The 21590-nt window shown below is 39.3% G+C and overlaps 1 protein-coding gene across 1 annotated transcript in view; it reads left to right on the forward strand.

Moving 5' to 3' along the window:
• Positions 1 to 21590, forward strand: part of cntn3a.2 (contactin 3a, tandem duplicate 2) — a 72182-nt gene that overhangs the window by 39646 nt on the left and 10946 nt on the right. The window contains exons 14-18 of the mRNA XM_041799615.1: positions 8493 to 8651; positions 18786 to 18935; positions 19102 to 19172; positions 19802 to 20036; positions 20562 to 20671. Of these exons, the coding sequence (XP_041655549.1) occupies positions 8493 to 8651; positions 18786 to 18935; positions 19102 to 19172; positions 19802 to 20036; positions 20562 to 20671 (725 nt within the window). The remainder of the gene's footprint in view (positions 1 to 8492; positions 8652 to 18785; positions 18936 to 19101; positions 19173 to 19801; positions 20037 to 20561; positions 20672 to 21590) is intronic.

Raw genomic sequence — 21590 nt, forward strand, 5'->3', positions numbered from 1 at the left:
GCTGGTGATTGCAGTGAAGGAAAAATGCTCATATCCACATGAAAATCATCCTAGAAGTCATCAGAAACCACAAAGTTTTTGTCTTCTGCTTATTTTTAGCAGCAGTCACTTGATTACTTCAAATAAGAGAGGCTGGCTGTTCTTTTAAATTGCATGCAATGATGTTTGTAGAAGCAGAGAACTTGACAAAAACAGTGCAGAATTACAGGAACATCAGCTATTCTCTCTCTTTTTCTCCCGTTCTCTCTGTCTCCCTGGGTAATGACCAATTTTCAATATTGTAACATTGTACTTGACAGTGGAATGTTTAGATGCCTGTCTGTGCTCACTCATGCAGTATGTATAGCTCCACAGAGACACAATTGTCAGGAGCAGCATTGGGCAGAGCAACATAGAGCAACTTTAGTTTGTGAGAATGGCAGGTTTCTATTGTTTGCAGAGAGAGTGGGGGATGATTGTGCCTTTGATTGATATGACAAATAGCCCAGCAAATTGACACTATGCAAGTATGTTAAATGTCACACAAGGTGACTGATGGTTTTTGTGTCAAGGCATGAAATGGTTGGATCCATATCTTTATCTTGCAAGGATACCCATGAGTGATTCTGCTTGGCACGCTGAAGACATGCTAGGCTAATTTCATTAATAAGCCCTCCTTTCCAAATGGCTGAGGACTAAAAGGAAATAAGGCAGTTTCTCCTGCAGAAGCAATATCAAGGCCATGGAAATTGATTGGCCCAGTATTGACTGGAGAGAAACTAGTCTATGACTCAGATTGTGCATTATTTACACTTCCTGCTCACGGCAGCTGTCATGGATGTCTCATTGCTTGGATCAAGTGGCTTCAAACGCTGGGCGGCAAAGCATGAAGCTGGAAAGAAAAAACAGTCATGGGGGAAAGCGAATGGCTTTAGTATATCAAAACATGTTGATTCAAATATTATTTTCCATTCAAGCAGCTGGCCAGTCAAGAGGAAGACATTATTGATCTGTGATCTGTAGCCTTTAGGGATGCATTGAAACTCAATCATGATACTCACTACAATCATGATGGGATACATATCACGATACCGGGTTCACACACATTTTATCACTATTTTGAATGATTTACTAATTTTAATGTAGGCATGATATTTAAAGCATAGTATACACTGTGTGGCTGTCCCCATAGACTGTAGAAAGAATTGGACAAAGCCTGTGTGACATTAGCCATCTGCTTACAATAGGTGGACTCAAACTGCTTTTGAAGCCAATTTGCGGTAGGCTCCATATTGAAATCGTGGTCTTAACTGAACTTTGGATCAACCTAACGGCCTGCCCACTACACACATCAAACTTGATGTTGTATGAGATTCATGTCGCAGTGTTTAATGTCAGAAACTTGCCAGATTGCTAGAAACGCACTGTCTGTAGGAGGCTTAAGCTAATTTATGAATAAATATTCATTTTTACAAATGCAAAATATCCAATTTCCTCATACTTCTTTTAAAGTCACTTGTAGAGTGATAAATCTTTTTTTTTAGGTTTGCTGTGTGACAGGCAACTGAGTTATAAACCACCAGGACAAATTTCAGTCATGAAAAACATCTATAAGTTTATAAAATGAACCTTCAGAATAATGAAAAATGAAGCTGTAATATCTGCTCTAGGATGGTGTGGGCGTGTAGGTTAAATGAGCTAAAGCCACACCCACTCATGAGAAATTTTAATCCTCTCAGATTTAAAAAAAAAAAAAAAAAAAAAGCATGCTTCTGATCAGAGAGCAGCTGCCTCGCTCCGTGCCAGAGCAGTCAGATAGAAGTTGGGGATTTAATTTACTGTTTCTGGTACAAATATTTCTGCTATGATACTTTTAATGATCATAGGCCACCATGGCTGACAGATTTGGCAAATTTACCTCACAATGAACAAAAACACAGCATGAAGCTTGCTGTCAACTTTCAGTGAAAGCAGCAACGTCAGCTAACATTAGACTGTACTTAAATGAATTGCTTGGTGATTTTATAACGTGGTAGCATTCGGAGCGTAGGTATTCCCCATCAAGACTGGTCATGTCATGAGCTCCTGTATTTGCCCTGCCCAAATAAAACCGAGCCAGGAAAGAGGGGAACAACTGGCTAATGTTCTGAATCAAATTCAGTCACACACAGATCTCAGTTTTATATGTCTACAGCACCCTTTTTCCACCATATCTAGTGTTCTACAATACAAAGCTTGGATTTCACTCTACCGAGACTTTAAACATGAGTAAGATGTAGGATTTTAGTATCAAAAGATATTGAATAGAAACATCAATTTTCAGTGTCAGCAGATATGAACATTTCTACTGATATTTGCAACCAATATTTTGGCTTAAAAAAATTCTGCCCATATAAGCTGTAAATATTGGCTGTCTGAACAACAAGAGCATAGAAATTGTTAGGCCTTTCAGGGCCTTATCCCCTTAAAATGTTCCTCTGACCCCCCAACAATAATTTCCAAAAAAATGACACTTTAATTTTTTTTTTTCATTCATCCTCCCCTTCTCCGAGCATTTCCAGAATGTTTAGATCCATTACTTCGTGTTAATATGGCTTAGAAACATGATTTGAATGTCCTTGAATGTGTACAGTGTCCATTTTAGGACATCTTCAGGTCTCAGACTCAGATGTCTCAGATAAATAGCTTCAGATCTCAGGAAAAGCTGTCAGGTCTCTGGAAAACATGAGTCTCAGGAAAAAAAACATTGGGTGTCAGGAAAATGAGTCAGATTTGCTCATACCGCTCTACTTCTGGTATTTTATGCCCAGCTCTTTGTGAATGACCCAGCACCTGGTACTACTTGGTCATTAGTTGTTGTGAAGACAATTTAATGGATGGTGATGATGAGAGATCTCACAGTGCGTAGAGAGCTTCATGGAATGGGTTTCCATAGCCTAGCAAGCTGCATCCAAGCCATACATCACCAAGTGCAATGCAAAGCGTCACAGGGTGGATTGTGGTGTGGGGTTGTTTTTCAGGAGCTGGGCTTGGCTCCTTAGTTCCAGTGAAAGGAACTCTGAATGCTTCAGCATACCAAGAGATTTTGGACAATTCCATACTCCCAACTTTGTGGGAACAGTTTGGGGATGGCCCATTCCTGTTCCAACATGACTGTGCACCAGTGCACAAGGCAAGGTCCATAAGGACATGGATGAGAGAGTTTGGTGTGGATGAACTTGACTGGCCTGCACAGAGTCCTGACCTCAACCCAATAGAACACCCTTGGGATGAATTAGAGCGGAGACTGAGAGCCAGGTCTTTTTATCCAAAAACAGTGTATGACCTCACAAATGCGCATCTGGAAGAATGGTCAAAAATTCCCATAAACACACTCCTAAACCTTATTGAAAGCCTTCCCAGAAGAATTGAAGCTGTTATAGCTGCAAAGGATGGACTGACGTCATATGAAACCCTAATGATTAAGAATGGGATGTCACTTAAGTTTACATGCAAACAAGGCAGGGGAGCGAATACTTTTGGCAATATTGTAACTTTTGGCCATATTGCCCAGCAGTACTTACATACATATATGTCATAATTATCTATTTGCGTTTACTTTTTTTTGTATTGTAATGTATTGTGATATTCCAAGTGGCCACGCAAAGTTAATATGTTGCATCTAACCTTTGGTTGCCCACTGTGCCATGTGATGCAATAACTGTATACCATGAGCCTACACTAACACTCAGTTGTGGTTGTTATACCACACTTAACTCTCACTTTTACTTGGTCGAAACTCTTGAAATCCTCTAACAACATCCATGACAGATGGTGGACCAGGAATGAGTTAACTTAACAGTTGTCGGTCTAGCATTTGCTAACACAATGCTATGGCTCTCGATCTGCTCCATCAGGTGTATCAAACGCATTAGTACCCAACTGGATACTGTGCTGTGTCCTTGTTGTTTTGTTTGCTTTTGGGCAATGTGAACTGAAAAAAATCCAGTCTCCATTGCTGCACCATTGATTGGCTCTCATTTCTGCTCTGCCTGACCCTGGCTCACCTTTTTCTCATTTACTCACTGGTAACTAGCTGCACATGTAGATTTGATTTTCCCAGGTTTTGTTTTATTTATTTCTACAGTTGTTAATAACCAAAGCCTGTAGAACTACTAAGATTCTAAAACTGAAAGTAAAATAATCAGTTCTTGAAAAGAGAGGTTCCTGTTTGTAGTGTTATGGCAAATGTTTAATACTAACCATAAGTGCTTTTGTGTATAAGCAGCATTGAACTGTGGTAGCTGGTCAGTATTTGCTAATTTAATTATTTTCTATTCCTCTGTGTTGGTGACAACCAGGGCTGGAGGCATTCTTTTTTAAATTGTAGGTCTGTCCATAAACATCTGAGCCATTCTTGTAACTGTTATATCTAAAGCACATTTTGAGTAATTTTCTTCAATTTTTACATTAATGCCCACTACATTTTGAAAGTACAAGGTCAAGATCAAAACTAGTCCCAGGTCTTTTGCTTGACCTACCATTATGTGTTTGCTGTCTGGCAATTATATACCATGTGGAGGAATATAATCTTCAGGTAGATTTTTTTAAGACGGTTTTGCTGTAGACTGTAGATCTCAGACTGTGACACTGGGATTCTTTTATGACCAAGTTTAATGTCTGGCAAAGATAACATGAGACAAAAAACTCCATATAACTTCACAGCCCGCTCCAGATCATACACAGAATAGAAATAAAGCATTAAACATTAGCATAAACTAATGTGCACATATGTTAGCTTAATATAATCTGAAGACTTTATTGACTTCAAGAAGGGTACTGTGATGGTTGCCACCTTTGCAATAAGACAGTTTGAGAAAATGTCATCTCTGTTGAATATTCCGCAGTCAACTGTAAGTGATATTATTAGAAAGTGGAAGCATTCAGGAACAACAGCAACTCAGTCACAAGGCGGGAGACCACATAAAATCACAGAGCAGGGTCAACAATTGCAAGGACTTTTGGTGCGTAAAGGTCGCTAACACTATAGTGATTCCATTGCTGAAGAGTTCTGAACTTCAGGTGGCATCAATGTAAACACAAAAACTGTGAAGGAGGAGCTTGATAGAATGAGTTTCCATGGCTGAGCAGCAGCATACAAGCCTCACAGATGGCAAGTGGGGGTTTGGAGATGCTGGTAGGTTTACCTGCCTGACTGCATTGTGCCAACTGTATGTTATACGTGCATATAATATTGTGTAACTTTAATATCCTTTAGGTGGAGGCTTCAAATAAGCCCTTTGGGTTTTTTTCCTCTCCCTGCACCTCATATAATTTGTCATCTTTGTCTTTTGTGTATTTCATAATTGTGCAAAAAAAAAAAAAAACTGTGAAGACTGGTGGAAGAGGGATAACACAAGCTGTTTTTCAGGGTTTGGGCTAGGCCCCTTATCTCCAGTGAAGGGCAACCAAGACATTTTTGACAATGCTGTGCTTCAAACTTTGTGACAGCAGTTTTGGGAAGGTCTTTTTTCTAATTCAACATGACTGTGCCCTGCAGTGCACAAAGCAAGGAACATAAATACATGGTTTGATGAGTTTCTCGTCCAACATCAGTGCCTGTCCTCATCCATGCCCCACAGAATTAGTGGGCACAAATTCCACTGAAGCACTCCAAAATCTTAAATCCTTCCAAGAGGAGTGGAGGCTATTCTCGCTGGGTGGCAACCTCTAGGGAAAGCTTCAATGCTCGTTTTACATGGTCGGGCCCTCCATATGGTACCTCTGAAACTAATGCTCAATCCCTGCCCACCCCTTGCCTTTATCATGTTGCTCTACCCCCATGTTTTGAATGTTCATTTCTGGAGGTGGGTAGGGTGTCATAGTTCTTTTTGGGATGGAGGGGTAAAGTGAAGTGCTAGGGGTGCATGGCCTTTTTAAAGAAATGTTTCCTGAGGTACATGCCAAACCAAGTGTCATGGGAAATCACAAGTACACTGCATATCAACAGCTAGATTTGAAGATCAGTCTAATATCATGATTTCATGTTGTTATGGTGCAATATGTTCCTTTTTTCAGACAAGCTTTTTTTTTTTAAATGTTTGTTTTGGAAATGTCTGATTACATAAATGCCATCATGATTTATCAATAGTTTAATCTGATTTAGAAGCAGAAAATTTCACCATTGATTTTTCTAACTCTGTTTTAATGAGCAAGGGGGCACTCAAAATCAAAGGTTAAGTTAGAAATGGAACAGGGCCTTTGACTCGTATACTTGAAGTGGAGTTTAAAATACAATTTTATCCATGTAAAATATAGTGAAATAGAAATAAATCATCAGTGAAAAGCAAAACCCTGGAGCAAACAAAGTTTCATAAAGTAAGCTCAAATACAATACTTGACTAAATGAACTCAGTTTCCCCCCTTCTTTAACAATAAGCCATCTTTTAGTACACAAGCCCATCCTGTCTGGATAATCAGCAGCACACTGCTGTATTGATCAGAGCTACTTCCTATCAGAGCCATTGTCCTGTGATGTGTATATTATCCAAAGCAATGGGGAATCTAAAAAGAGACGTGCATTTTGATTGTTTTGTTCTCCTTTTTAATTTTTCGTTTCTGTTGCTGGGCTCAAAACAACAAAAAATCATTCATTTCTTTTGTACGACGGGTAGAAACTGTGTGGATGTGTTTATTACACTGGAATAGGTCGATGGGAATACACAATGAAAGTATCGTCCCTCAGTAGCTGCTCTTACACATGCTCAAAATCTGCAATTTTAATGTTAAGACAACACTTTTAATAATGCATGGCTCATTTAACTGTGTGTCTGTCAGCGGGCTAGAGTTGAAGTGAGTCTGATCACTGCTACACAGATAGACATTTATAATAATGATAATTGGTCTTAATTGCATTAATAATGCAGTCCTGTTTTGTAAGCTCTTTGTTGTGGCTGAGTATAAATGCAGAAGCTGGTGTCTGATCCTGTCTCGGTCTACACTGCCGCTAGATCTGAAGGTCAATGATGATCGCGGCTGACACAAAGATCAAATCAAAGACAACAGAAAATGTTGGAGATGCCACAGTTCTTCTTATGCACTCTTTTGAGTGTTGGTTGTGATGCGGAAGGTCATGTTATATGGATTACATCATGGTTGTTCACATTCAAACCACTTGGTCAGCACTCATGCTTGTTTGACAGTTGCATCATCATCATCATCCTGTAAGGGAATAACACAGGCAATAAAAAGTGGTGCAGTGTGGTTCTGAAATATACACACATATTAAAAATATGGCTGATATTAAATTAAAATCTGATTAATGTGTTATAATTGCCATGTCTTTTGCTCTAAAGATATTACCAGATATCAATTTGCCCTTTACCAGCTTCACAATACAAGCCCAGACAGTCTGTCCACATTAATAACAGATTATTTGAACACCCTGCAGACACTGACAGCACCCTCTTCTCTCGGCCAATGAAATATAATTAAGAGGATAAGGAATTGATCCTTGATTGTCTGCTCCATTAATATGTATTAATGAGGCCAGTGTATTAAAGGTTTTTGTTGATCAGGAGCTGCTAATGAGTTTTACAAAGATCAATACCTCTAAAGCTGGTGCCTTAAGGCCAAATGTATGTGGGCAGCACGCTCAGGGCTTCTGTAAACAAGAAAAAATGTAGTCCAGCAGTTACTTATTTAGCATGCAAGTTGCGCATGAGTCTGATGAATATTTATATGCATGCACTCACACATATAGCAAGTAAATTCTGCATGAGCTGTAATCAAAAAATCATATGTTTGTGTTTCCAAAGCATTGATTGTTTATTAAAATAATCACTTAATATTTGAATAATTAGAATTTTTGCCTGGGATGGAAAGCACTCCAGAGCCGGTGAAGAGTGTGAAGCAGAGCTCGGGGCGTCATTATTCTGCGGTGTGTCTCTCAGCTCTCCAGCGGTCTATTATTTCTGATGAGCTGACACATTCATTAGAAACAGGAAGAAGCAGATGAGGGTAAAGTAAAACATCACACTGCTTAATTGGTGGGATAATGAAAATAAATGATAAAACTCTGTTTCTACAGGGCTGCGAGGCTCTTTTTCATCTTTTACCTTTTAATTCGAGCCCCTGCACCTACTTATGTCTGCTGTTTCCGCGATCAATTACCAGGAGGAGCATGAAAGGGAAGGATTACAGGTTGGGTGAATATTGGAGGATAAATCTTGAATTAACTTTTAATTCCTTGTGAAGGGCATAACTTCTCCTCAAAGCTTAAACTCAAAGCTTTAGAAAATACATATTTTTTTTCTCCTACTAACGTTGATTTCTAATATAGAGGATCTTAACCAAGCATAATGTCTTGTAGCAGTATAGTGGAGCTGGATGTGTTTTTTATGCAAATGTTGTTGCTTTTCATGTTTTCCTCACAGTTTCTGTGAGTACACATATTCACATCCACATTCTGTAGTCTTTTCTGTGGCTCTGCATGCACAAGTACTTCACAGTGTCTGTTCCTGTGATTGAACCAGGCCCCCCCAGCCCCCCAGACTCTGTGACTGTGGAGGAGGTGACAGACAGTACGGCCCAGCTCGCATGGAGCCCCGGCAGAGACAACGGCAGCCCCATCACCAATTACCTCATCCAGACCAGGACTCCCTTCACTGTGGGCTGGCAGAGGGTTAACACAGGTAGGCAGCACTTAAAGATGAATTTTTATCCAATACCACATGTGATGTTATTCGGATAATTCGTAGATCCCCTCAGAGAAATTGGTCTCTCTGCTGGGAGGTCAGATTGTGGGGTCAGCTGCAGAACAAAGCTCTGGAGATGGTTGAGATTCAGGGGTTTTACTCAAGAGAGTGAGAGGGCAATGTTGCTGCTTTTACATGATCTCATTTAAAACCACTTCACTGACCTTTACACCTGCTGCAGTCACAGACAAAACCCTTTTCTTCAGCACAGTGTGGATGATATTTACCTCCTGCTTTCCTGGAGGATCAACACATTTGCTGCAAGTTGCTTTTGACAAAATCACTGTCAGAGTAAAAGTAAATTTAGATATTATTTTTCTTTAATAAGAAGCTGTGTCTATTTCTGATGAATAAGATGTTTGTGGGGCAGGTTTAGTTCAGATGGTTGATGTACCAAGACTATGTGTGCAAATATTCAAATCAAAGCGAGTACATTAATCAAAATGTGAACTTTGACTTCGTCTCGTCAGGTGAGTTTCTTCTTGCTGAATATCAGATATTTTTACAGATTAAGAGCAATTCTAGCCTTATGTTTTATTTGTAGTATCTTAAAATGAGATGTTTGTCTGGACTTTAGTGTAATGGAATATTTCTGAGGAACTGAAATGTTATTGGGCATCGCTAAGATTTGAGTTTAGCGGTGCTGCTCTCATCACACTGGTTGCAGGGTTAGGGTCTTACATTACTCTTTGACAATATGTTAAAATAAAACCCCATAAAACACTAGAAAAGGAACAGTATGTCAGACTGTAGTTCACTAAAAATGCTACTCAGCAAGCAAGAAAGTAAGAGGACAAAACCATGAAAAAGCTGGGTCAGGTTAAAGTTCCTAATCAATACTTTTAATTAAGAAAGGATCTAAAGACTATGTGTAATGTGAAAGGGGTCACTTGTGTTAATGAACTTATAGGTAATTATCAACCAGCAAAGCAATTACCATTGGCTCTGTCAAGTTTTTCTCATCCCCACTTATGTTTATCCAAGTCCCAAACTTAAGCAGTGGTTTACTTTCATGTATTTTTTTCATTGTCACACTTTTTACTCTAGAGTGAATTGCTCATCATCAAAACATCTTTCAGTAGTCATTCCTACGCTTAATTGAAGCTGAAAGGTGTTGGCTTGAAATGCATAGCCCTTTCATTTTCCAACTTATCTTACCAAAGAGGTAATTAACTATCACCACTCTGACACATTGTGACAACCAACCCCATCATGTGGATGGTTGTCACACACTATGGGGTTGTTTGTCAAAATGTTGTTTTTCTGGAAAAAAAAAGGAAGAAAACAAAAGAAGAAAAAAAAGAAGACAAGAAGGCAGAAGTAAATTCAAAATAATTATTGCATTGACAAGTGGACAATTACATAACTCAATGCATCTTAACAAAAAAATAAGCAAAAACATGAACAGGAACATCTTTAGGCCAACCTACAGGTCTATAGCAACATGAAGAACAAAATAACAGTAATAGCCTACTCACATGACAACCAACCCCGAGGAATTTCTTGCAGCATCAAGGCTAACAACTGTCTAACAGCAAGTTCGCTTGCTAACAACAGTCTAAATTATAGCTAAAAGTTCTGTTGTACACCCATTGTGTTAAAGCTTAAAACAGTGTTTCTCAAAGTGTGAGGCAGGCTTCATATGGCACCAGCTGTGCCAAGTTGGAGAGATGGAGAGCAGCTTTTAGGACACACTCACACTAGGCAATCCATAACATGCCTTGATCCAGTGTCTGTTAGGTGACTGAGATAACAAATGTATCCCTTTATCTAGTATATTTTCATGGTTGATATCCACATGATTAACAGGCTTATCACATTGTTTAAAGTGAGGACTCAGTACGCGAGAGAGAGGGAGGGGGGCAAACAAGCAGGAAACAGCAGGAGCCGTTCTGGGTTATCAATCATGACACTACTTCCTCAGGTTAGAAGTTTTGCTGTAGTAAACCTTGAAATTCATGTCACAAATATTGCAGCATAACCTGCATCCTATTTAGCAAAATGGAGCACTACCTTCGACCACTTCCTATCAGCCATGCTTGTTTTGTTGATTCAGTTAGCTGCTACCGACATCATTACTCTTGTGCATGCAATGCTACGTTTGTGTCCTTCATGGAAAATTGACTACTCCTACACTCTCTTGTAGTCACAAGGATGCGTTTAGGTACCGAAACTTGGTACAATTTGATTTTACCTGAATCGGTACTCAGGAGTACCGACGGAATTTGGTTGGTACCTATAAAAATACCCAATTCGGTACCCATCCCTACAGAGTCGGCTATTAAAGTTAGGATTTTGCTGCATTGGTCATGATTCTCAGCAGCCAGCGTTTAATTTGTAAAGATGTACAAGCTCGCCACAGCATAAGGCTGTGTAAACCATGGGGTCATATTAAGACAAAACACCAAGACTGGTGACCAAAACCGGGGGATTTTTTGACAGGAAGTGAAAGGTATTCCGGTACCTAGAGGATAACTGAGACAATTAGCATCATAAACACTAAGACAGCCTCTGCAAGTGCAGGTTAATTTTTCATGATTTTGAAGCTACATTATATTATTTTAGAGATGCTTTTCATGAAAGAAATTTGACCTGGTGGTTCATAACACGGTGGCCTGTCATATGACAAACCTAAAACACAGATTTTTTTTAATCACTTTACAGGGAATTTAATAGGGCTGTAGCCAAACAAAGAAAAATTCAGTTGACCGAAATTACACCCAGGCACCAACCAATCGATTGGTCGTTCAGGTTTGAAAAAAAAAAAAAATATATAAACCAGTTTAATCAGGGACCAGTTTAATCCACGATAGGTTCCTTACTGCATCTGTTTGGTAGTCTAAATGATCTTAAAATGAACTTAACAAGCCTTTTGAAGCATTAATACATTTTTTAGGGTCATTACGTTGTACTAAAAAAACAATTAATTGAGAGATCATCAGCGTGCACCTGCCTTTGATCATATGATCTCTGTGATCCTGTTTGGGGTAACTCTTTAAACTCATATAGCCTACAAAATGATCTCAGATTATTGATTTTTATACATTTATAACAGTAATTATTAACAGGATCACTTGATCCAGCCATTGTTATTTACGAACATAAAGCAAACAGCATGCAGAGTTTATTTAAGGAGGTCAGGGGAAAAGAGTTTGCTAGTCGGGATAAGGGCTGTCGCGGTATACCGGTATTGATGATAACCGTGGTTTTAAAAAATAAAATTTCAATATCGTGTTAGAAATGTGCATATGATAATATGTAAATTATCCAGTGCCACTGCAGCACCAACATTTTCTCTCTCTCTCTCTCTCTCTCTCTCTCTCTCTCTCTCTCTCTCTCACTCTCTCTCTCCCCGACCGTTAACACCTGCTGGTGTGGTGTGTGTCATCCCTCTCTCTCCCCTCAACGCACAACATGCGTGTCCAATTCCTCCTAAAGTCTGACCATCCATGTAATGCACAGAATAACAGAGGCTGTGTTCAGGTTAAGAAATTGTAATACTGCGTTCACCTAAGCACTGCCCTTGACAAATAAGGTTTTTTCACTGTTCTAAACCAAGTCTTCTCACTGAATGAAGCACGAAAAAGAGTCTCACATCCTCGTCAGCTATAACGCTCCAAAAACATTGGCAGCTGGCAGCCTGGACTAATTAACTGGGCAATATTGATAAGAGCAACATCAGGGTGATATTTACAGACTACATCCTTTGTTTTTTAAGCCATAGGTAGAATTATTTTACTGATCATTGTTCGCGAGTGCCAAAGAGCGCAGCGCTCCGTCAGCTCTCTCTGAGAGTTAGTTTTTACTCTGTTTGCCCCTCTCTGTTCCTGTCCTTGTCCATAAATTAAACACTTTATGAAAAGAGGCCAATTTTTATGGATAGAAGGAATTTCCCCTCAAATAACAGAATGTTGGCTCAGAATCTCTGTGCCAGTGTCCCTTCCTGTGCGTCATGACGCGCATCAGAGCAGTGGAGACGCTGATACTGTCTGTAGCGCTATGAGGAGCGTTAAAGCTTCTGTGCACATTTAAAGAAATTAGACTGTGCCTTGTTTACTAACTTAAACAGTTTTAGTGCAAAAATTAAATTCAGACCTTATCCCAATGCAGCCATCTAACTCAGTTCTTTTAGTAGAGCTAACAGGATAATTCTGGTTAAAAACTGCTGCAGGTGCTCTTGAAATATGTCTGTAATTAATTATTTCCTAATGTGTTTACAACCCTACGTTTCGGACACTGTTTTTGGCATTATGACAATGTAAATCCTGTGTGGTGGATAACTTTATCAGTCAGAGGTGGAGCCATGGGGTGGCTTGTGGGGTCTGTGCCCCTAATGCTAACTCAAAAGCCCTGAATCTTTACCTCTGGTGAAAGTGTGTTATCTCTGATAACTGATGAATGTAAAAAGAACTATCTTGGATTTTGATAACAGATTGACCCTGCTGATCACAGCATGGAAATTTCATTCTTGTTGCCAAACTGAAAAAACCCAAATCAGATGTTTGTTTTTTTACTTTGAAAAGCTTAAAAGCACATGCTACAGAATAAATAAAAACCTTACATTAATATTTCTGCATTTTTTAAGAAATATGACCCTCTGCAATGACACAACAGCTGCAGTACTTCCTTAGACAGGTGTTTTGAGTGTAATTCATCTGCCAAAAGAGGGAACACAATATAGATAAAGTTAAAGACAAATTTGATTAATTGTCCCATTATTATTTATATTTTTATTGATATCGTGATAATATCATTATCGTGACATTTTTTGCTCACGATAATCGTGAAGTGAAAATCTGATATCGTGACAGCCCTAGTCGGGATGTAATGACCAGCAGACATCGTCTTTTATCTCCTCTGCTTTCTCTCTGTAAGAGACGCTAACACTAATTTGAACACTAAAAAAAGATTATAAAAGGAGATGATACCATAGCCTATTTGCTGACCGGTGCTTGCCACAGGAGTTGATGCTGTGAAGGGGGACAGAGTAGTGACATTCAGCAGCGCCACGTCAGTACGAACAACCTGCATCTTTGTGACGAGTTGAAGATGCGTTGTTTCTGAGGGTTTTTTTAACGATACTGCTGTAAAATTAAAAGAAAATATGCCATTCTGCATCACTTTGTGCTCTTCTTTCTACCTGTATCTCCCAGAGCTGCTTTGCTCCTCTGTTCCTGGCAGCACGTCTCTCTATATCAGTGAGCTGCGCACTAGCCCCGCTTCTCGCTCTATATGCCCCCTGGTCAGCACAATGGGGGGCAGGCTCTTCAAAACCAATATGTTTTGGTTTTGAAGATCCTGCATCCTCTGGCTGTTGCTCCACCAGCCCAGCTAATCATTTGGACAGGACCTGCTGTGTAATGTTAACTAGGCTAGCTGTCAAGGAAATCAGCATTCACCAAAGAGATTGAGTGTTCATCTGAAGTTGCCTACATCATGTAAAGTCATATTAAGACAAGCAAACACAAATGGCAGGAATATGCTGGAAGTAATACGGTTGCGGCCTACCTCAATGAGGCAAACACTAATGAAGGGGCTGCTCAGGAGGGTGCCTTTGCAAAGAACCTCACAGTATATATAGGCAAAGATTGCACCTTCTTTATTTATACTTTTTTTTTTTTTAATCAGAAAATCCAGTTGTACCTTGATTTTATTCAGTATATGCCAGTTTGAGGTAAAATAAAAGTGTCCTCATTTGGAGGATATGAAAATAGACATTTATGTTATTTGCCTTATCTGAACCTATCCGTAGCAAGCTTATAAGCACTCAAACTAACTTTGTAGAAATAATCAATCTTCTCTCTGATGGTTAGTTTAGTGTTAGTGACATAAAGGCATCGGTATGAATTTCATGATGTTTTATAACCAACCAAAGACTTCTCATTAGTGCTTTCAAATAGTCAATATCACTTTGATATGAAATAAGGCACCTGTTTGCTTGCAAGTTGACCTTATCTTTAAATGTTTTAAACATATCTGTGAGTGCAAACTGCTTTTTCTTTATTTTTCCTCCATATGGTCAATAACAGAGTTCACTGCATGTTAAAGCCACTGAGGTTAGAATTTTAACATCTCTTTGAACCCAAACTCTCTATCAAAAAGTCAGACAGCAATGCTCACAACAAAGCCCTTCAACTTACTTACCTTTGTCCTCTGCATGTCATCCATACTCAGCACAAGTAGCACTGAGCAGCCACATTTAAGGGCCCCCTCCTGAGGTCACAGTCCTTGTCACATAGCCACACTTTCACTTTTGTCTGAGAGTTTATGTTGAGATTTTATGTCACAGTACAAGGTTAAAAAGGGCAGTGTCTGTTCTCTAGATCTGTAGCAGACTTTATTGGTTAACTCCAGGCACCATTTCCTACATCCTAAGCCTGCATACATGTATACATGGAAGTAATGTTGGTATTTGAACAAAGTAGCGTCAGGCTGATGTATTGACTGGTTTAATTTTTGGTAAATATCTATGGGCTGTCTGTTTTTATCTTTGCTGTTAAACCATCTATTTTCATCAGACTTGTTAGGATTTTATATGTAAGCATAAAAACATAATAAGTTTTCCTTGGATGCCTTGTCGTTTTCAATAGTATTCTTCTACTTCATTGTTAAAATGATTTAAAACTTGCGATAAAAACGTAAAAAAGCATAAAGAAAAAACACAGAGCTTAAGGAAATTTAAAGACAACCAGGACAGAGATCACACAGCTCTCATGCTGAGCGAAAAGCCAAAGGATGAAATCAAGTTTTAAGATGACATTGAAATGTTGAGGAATGTTTTGATTTCAAGTGGTAGTTCGTTCCACATTAAAGTGCCATCACAGAAAAGTCTCGATCACCTTGGGTTTTTAATCTGGTTTCAGGGACAACAAAGTGAAGCTGATCAGCAGATCTCAGAGATAGAGGTCAGAAATTTATTTTGGTGCTAAAATGTTTAAAACATTAAAAACGAACAATACAATTTTAAATTAATTCCAAAGTAATCAGGGAGCCAGTGGGAGGAGTTTACATTCCTGTTGGAAGGAGAGCAGTGATACTTGGACCAACTGTAAACATGAGAGAGAAACCTGGTTGACTCTGATATAAAGTGCATTAGAGCAAGGGCGCCCATAAGGGTGGATAAAAGGGAGAACGTTCTTTGGCATAGCCAAATCAGGGGCCTATGGAGGTCAGGAAAATTATGGTCCATTGTTTAATTAATCTGAAATAACCATATTTCATATTGAACCTGAATAATAACCACACTTATCAAAGAAATGAATTTTATTTTATATGCAATAAGTTAGTGTAGCCTTTTTAAAAATTTAAACCTCTTTTCTGTTAACAGGAAAGACCTTTTTGTGCTAATGTTAACTATGTGGATGGGCACAGTAACTGAACCAGATGGAAAGTTGTGTTAGACTTTATAGCTTAGCCATGATCTGCACAAACTGGGGCTGTCAATAGATTAAAATTTTAATCTCACAAATTTCATAGTTAACTCGAGATTAATCGCAAATTAATCACACTTTTTTATCTGTTCTAAAGGACTGTGTTTAGGACATGAAGGACATGGTCAGTTAAGTTTAAATCCCTCAAAGATCATTCCTGGATCCCTCATGCTTAAAGCAGAGAATTTCAGCCCCACATAGGGGGAAATTAAGGCTCACAATCATCCCTTTACACCAAGAGGACTCACAACAAGATGATACAAAAAGAGAGACTAAATACAGTTAGAGAATTACACTGCAGATTACTGGGAGAAGTCAAGTCTCCACTGAGAGCTCAGCAGTAAGGCACAGACACATCTAATGGTGTTTCACTCTTATGATGTGGTCAGAGGTGACTAAGGTGGACACATCCACCCTACTCAAGAGAAAAAGCAAGTCATTACTTAAAAAAATGTCTGCTATTATTTATCACCTTTTTATTTTCAAACTAAAAAATGCCCAGATGTAAAATAAATGCTGACAGTAAGAAATTACTGTCATCATTCCAGTAGATTTACTGGAATGATGCCAATAAACACACATTTGAAGATGCTTTTCAAAACTTATGAACACACAAAGTAAAAGAAGTCTCAGTGGAGAACTTTTAAGGTGTAAAAAGAGGACTTAACCATCTTTTCATTCTTCAGATCATAGAAGAGTTACAGATTTAATCTCAAACTGTTTTTTTCTTCATAAATAAATGGGACCCACAGTCTAATAATGCTATTTAGCCTATATAATGATACTCTACAGAGCTTCTTCACTCTCAGGCTCACCTGTAACACCTCTGCTCACCTGTCACATACCAGCCTTTCCTGCTCTGTCCCCTCCTCCACATGATGTAGCTGAATATTTACCAGCATCAGACCGTCTCCTATAGGGACTGCAGAGTCTTTGACACTTTTGCAGCATCTTGATTGACTGTTTTTTTAATTTGGCGTTTAAGTACAGTCCCAGTCGATCATTTTAGCGAGTTCAATTCGTTTTCTCCAAAAACTTGCACTTTCAAGCAGGAGCTGAGTGGGGATGAGAGAAGGGGTGAACAGACTTTTAGGAGAGGTGATCAGACCAGTCAACAGTCAATATAAAGGGACAGCGCCAATATGGAGCTGGAACATAACAGAGATTAAAAAAATGAATAAAGCATGCTGGCCCCAAAGTGTGTCGACCCACCGGGAAATGCCTGGTTCCAGATAGCGAGTCCCATCCCTGCTTGCAGAGTTGTCTGAGCATCTCCGTTGTAAACAATCCAGCGTGGCTAAGGGGGCAGCCCTCTGCATGGCGGTGTGCTCAGCCAGTGAGTGGTACGGGCTATTTAAGACTCCACGAACTCCTGGTAACTCAGTTCATGTCGACAGTAGGAACAAAAAACCCTCAGTCTTATCTAGCATGATCTGAATGCTGAACCTGCTATTCGAAAGTCTCTGTCCTTTATCCATTTCTGTTCACACTGCACCACAACAGCGCTGCTTCCTGATTTGGCAAACTACAGGATGAGGGTCACACAGAATGCGCGTGAGTTCATCATGCAACAAAAAAATTTATGGTGTTTAAAGTAATTTGAGATAATGCGATATTAACGCGTTAACTTTGACATTGTTAGCACAAACATCAGGTGCCTGTGAATTAAAAAAAGGAAGGAACTGAAGTAAATTAAAGGGGAAAATAATGAAATAATTGCAAAAAAGAAAATAAGGAATAAAATAGCAACAATGGGTCAAGAGGGGCAAAAATGGGTGGGAAAATTGTGAAAAGCTGTTAAAAAGTGGCAAAAATGGGTTTAAAGTGGAAAAAATATTTAAAAGTAGTATAAATTGGGAAAAAAAATGGGTGGAAAAATCAACCCGAGAGGGAGGAGGTAGAGGGAGAAAAGGATGGGTTCTAGGCTGGAGCTTTAGGGAACTCCACAGGGTAGAAGAGGAAACAGTCACTAATTCTCACTTGGAAACATTTTTCAAAGATAGTACAAGTAGTAAGACAACCTTCCTTCCCGTGTGATATTCCTTAAATGTCATCATACAAGTTCTAATTGAGGCTCTCAGACAACTACGTTTTCAGTTGTCCAAATTTCTGTAGTTTATTGCAATTAAGCATTCAATTTTGAAATTCCGCTATTTTTTATTTCAAACTGTAGTCTCATTTTGGACTTTTGGACTTGCTTTCATCAAGAGTAATTTACTTTGTGTTTAAATACAGACATGACCATATTTTTAAGGAAAATAAGGAACCTCATGTAGATGGAAGATGATGACATGAGCATGATCATAGAACAATGATTGTGTTATGGATTTAAACAAAATGGGAATAGTCAAGAGATAAATGCTCTGTAATTCAAGATGCAGATGACTTTTGACTTGTCCACTGGGCTGTCGTGAAATTTGACATTAATGAGCAGCAGTTGACTTATTTTACATCACTGTGGCTGCAGGGAGATATTGCAGTGACTGAAAGGGACACAAAACATTAATCATGATAGGAAAAAAAACCCTAATTCTGAACCTTTATTAATAGCGATAATAGCATTCATGCTGGCAGCCCTAGTTCTGATGATGAGCTTTCTATGCCTTTTATTATTTACACTGTGAATTCTGTTGTTTTCCAGTCCCTGAGATAATCGATGGGAACACAGTCACAGCCACCGTCGTGGACCTCAATGCGTGGGTGGAGTATGAATTTCGTGTTTTGGCCAGAAACAGTGTGGGTGTTGGAGAACCCAGCCCTGTGTCAGTCAAGACCAGGACAGAGGATGCAGGTACAAAAAAAAAATCCCCCTTTTCATTGTGATCTCATGTCCTGTTCAGATAGAAATTTTTTCAGCTCTGATCTACAAAAATAGCACTACCATCACTCCTTGTACAACTTTCTGAGGCCTGAAGTGATTGTTCCATGGAGGTCTGAACAAGGTCTGTGTTGTACAGTTCCTGATGCACCGCCAGGTAACGTGGGTGGAGGAGGTGGAAGCAGATCTGAACTGGTCATCACATGGGAGGTAAGTCATCAGTCTTATGTTCTAGTATATTATTCAAAGTGCCTGTAGCTCCTCTTTTTTCTGATTGAATGAGGGCTAAATTTAGGCCCCTGCTCTGTTTTCTTGTTGGTGTCATAAATTTGGTGTTAATTGAAGTCTGGAGCTTAAGTTACTGTAATTTCTTAGTTAAAAAGTCGTCATGTAATATAGCACTCACAAGCAGAGCACTTAATCCGACAGTTACTGTCATTTATGAGGCTTTGATCTGCAGTTTAATTGCTGTTGTTCAGCCAAATCCGCTGCGCTCATATCTAGCTCTGGAGTAAACCAGTCTGCTGGTTGAAACATAATGTAGGTATTGAAGAAGTCATTAGTTTGCTACAGCTCTCTCATTATTTGAATTTTCTCATTTCATTAAAATCAGAAGTAACTTTTCATTCCAAAAGCTGCACAGATGTTCTGTAATGAGCTTAGGTTTTTTATGACATTTTACCGCTCATTTCATTTCATCAGGTGGGTCACAGAAGCAATTTGTGGGTCACGCAGTTCTTATGAGTGTGGGGTGGCGATGATGTGTGCCCAGCCGGGGGGTGAACGTGAGTGGTTTGTATATGTTTTAATATCACTATAGTTTTGTGTTTCACTCTCAGCCTGTCCCCGAAGAACTGCAGAATGGTGAGAGCTTTGGTTACATCATTGCTTTCCGTGCCTTTGGAGATGTTAGCTGGACTCACGTGGCCACCTCTGCGCCTGGCGCCGCTCGCTACGTGTACCGCAACGACAGCATTGCACCCTTCTCTCCATTTCATGTGAAGGTTGGCACTTACAACAGCAAAGGGCAGGGTCCCTTCAGCCCTGTGGTCACCATCTATTCTGCAGAGATAGGTATGGGAATGAATATGTGTGGGTTTTTTTGCAAAAGCTACAAAGCTTTTTCTGTTTTTGAAAAGGACAAAGATCATGAAAGTGGTTTTTATTGCATTTCGTAGGCTGAAAGCGGACTTTTTTATCTTCCTGTATCCAATAAAGACACATGCAGGAAGATAAATCTGTAGAGTCTTTCATATGAAAAAAGAGGTTGAAAAATGGGGAGTAAAATTGCAACAAATTCATCTAAGGACAGGCAGATTGCCTCCAAATATCACCACTCTTTCGAACGGCTATTCCAACGTGAAAAGCGCTTGGCATTTAGATCTATGCTACCTCTCGGCATGCTGAGAGGGGGGTCAGTGTTTAGTGTAGTGCTCCACTATTTACCAGCAGCACCTGCGTGTGATGATTTATCCACGTAGAGATCAACAAGAATGCCGCACTGTTACAAATGTAAAATGTGAAGAGATTTGTTCTGCTTGTCTTTGTGCCGGTGGAGAAAAAAGAAGCACTGCTCAGTCTCCTGTTGTCTGTTTTCAGAGCCAAGTGGGATGCCAGCGGGAGTTTGGGCCAGAAGTGTCTCAGCCTCAGAGATTGAGGTGAATTGGCAGGCTCTCTCCTTCACCCCTGAAAGGGTTCTGGGCTATGAGGTACATTTTTTCCCTTTTAAATGGAAATAGAAATCACACTCACACACAAGACGATTCAAATGCTAGTCATCACCCCTGTCGTACCTCAAAGCCGACACTTCCAAACTCGGCGTCGCCATGGTAATGGCTGTTTCAGTTGGGAGACTGTTATGGGCAAAATTATACAGTGCTTTGTCCCAACACGACGGGAAAACATGTCAGAGCGTTTTTATGAGAACAAAAGAAAATTGCCTGTCCGCATGCCTTTTCAGGTTGCTGTCAGTTACAGGATATCATGATACTGAGCTACATGATAGTCCGTGCTGCAAAACATAGCACACCTCATGCTAGCAAAAACTGTGATTAGACCAAATACTGTCTGCTGTTGTTTGTTTTTACAGTCTAACACTGCAGCATCATGGGAATCGATCTTCAGCCTTGTAATTTTTCTCCAAATAGAACATGAATATTAAAACATTACATTTGAAACCCACTACAGTTGATTTTATTCTATTTTTTCCTCAAAAACTGGGACAGCCTGATTACCTTACCTGCATACTTTCCACAGAGTAATGAGGCTGATCAAAGGGCTTTAAAGTATGATGTTGTTGTTATTCTTTTGATCAATAACAGCAAAGTTGCTCCAATATTTCCATGTGGGATTGTATATGTAAAATACCAAACAACCCTAGGGATTTCAACAGCAGCTGAAGCTAAATTATGTTGACAGAGAAGCAGATAGTTGGGGGATAGATGCTTAAGATGTGTTTCATTTTGACTGCTACGTGGAGTGATAACAAAATAGTCCCACTATTATGATTGGAAACTTTAGTTGTAATATATTTGAAATGCATTTTTTAATTACTTAGATTTTAATTAGTCAACAGTAAATATTACAGGCCTTGTGAGGCAACATAGATTTATGTATGTAACGGCTGAA

The sequence above is a fragment of the Cheilinus undulatus genome, linkage group 11, assembly GCF_018320785.1.
Source record: "Cheilinus undulatus linkage group 11, ASM1832078v1, whole genome shotgun sequence".
NCBI classification, from domain to species: Eukaryota; Metazoa; Chordata; class Actinopteri; order Labriformes; family Labridae; genus Cheilinus; species Cheilinus undulatus.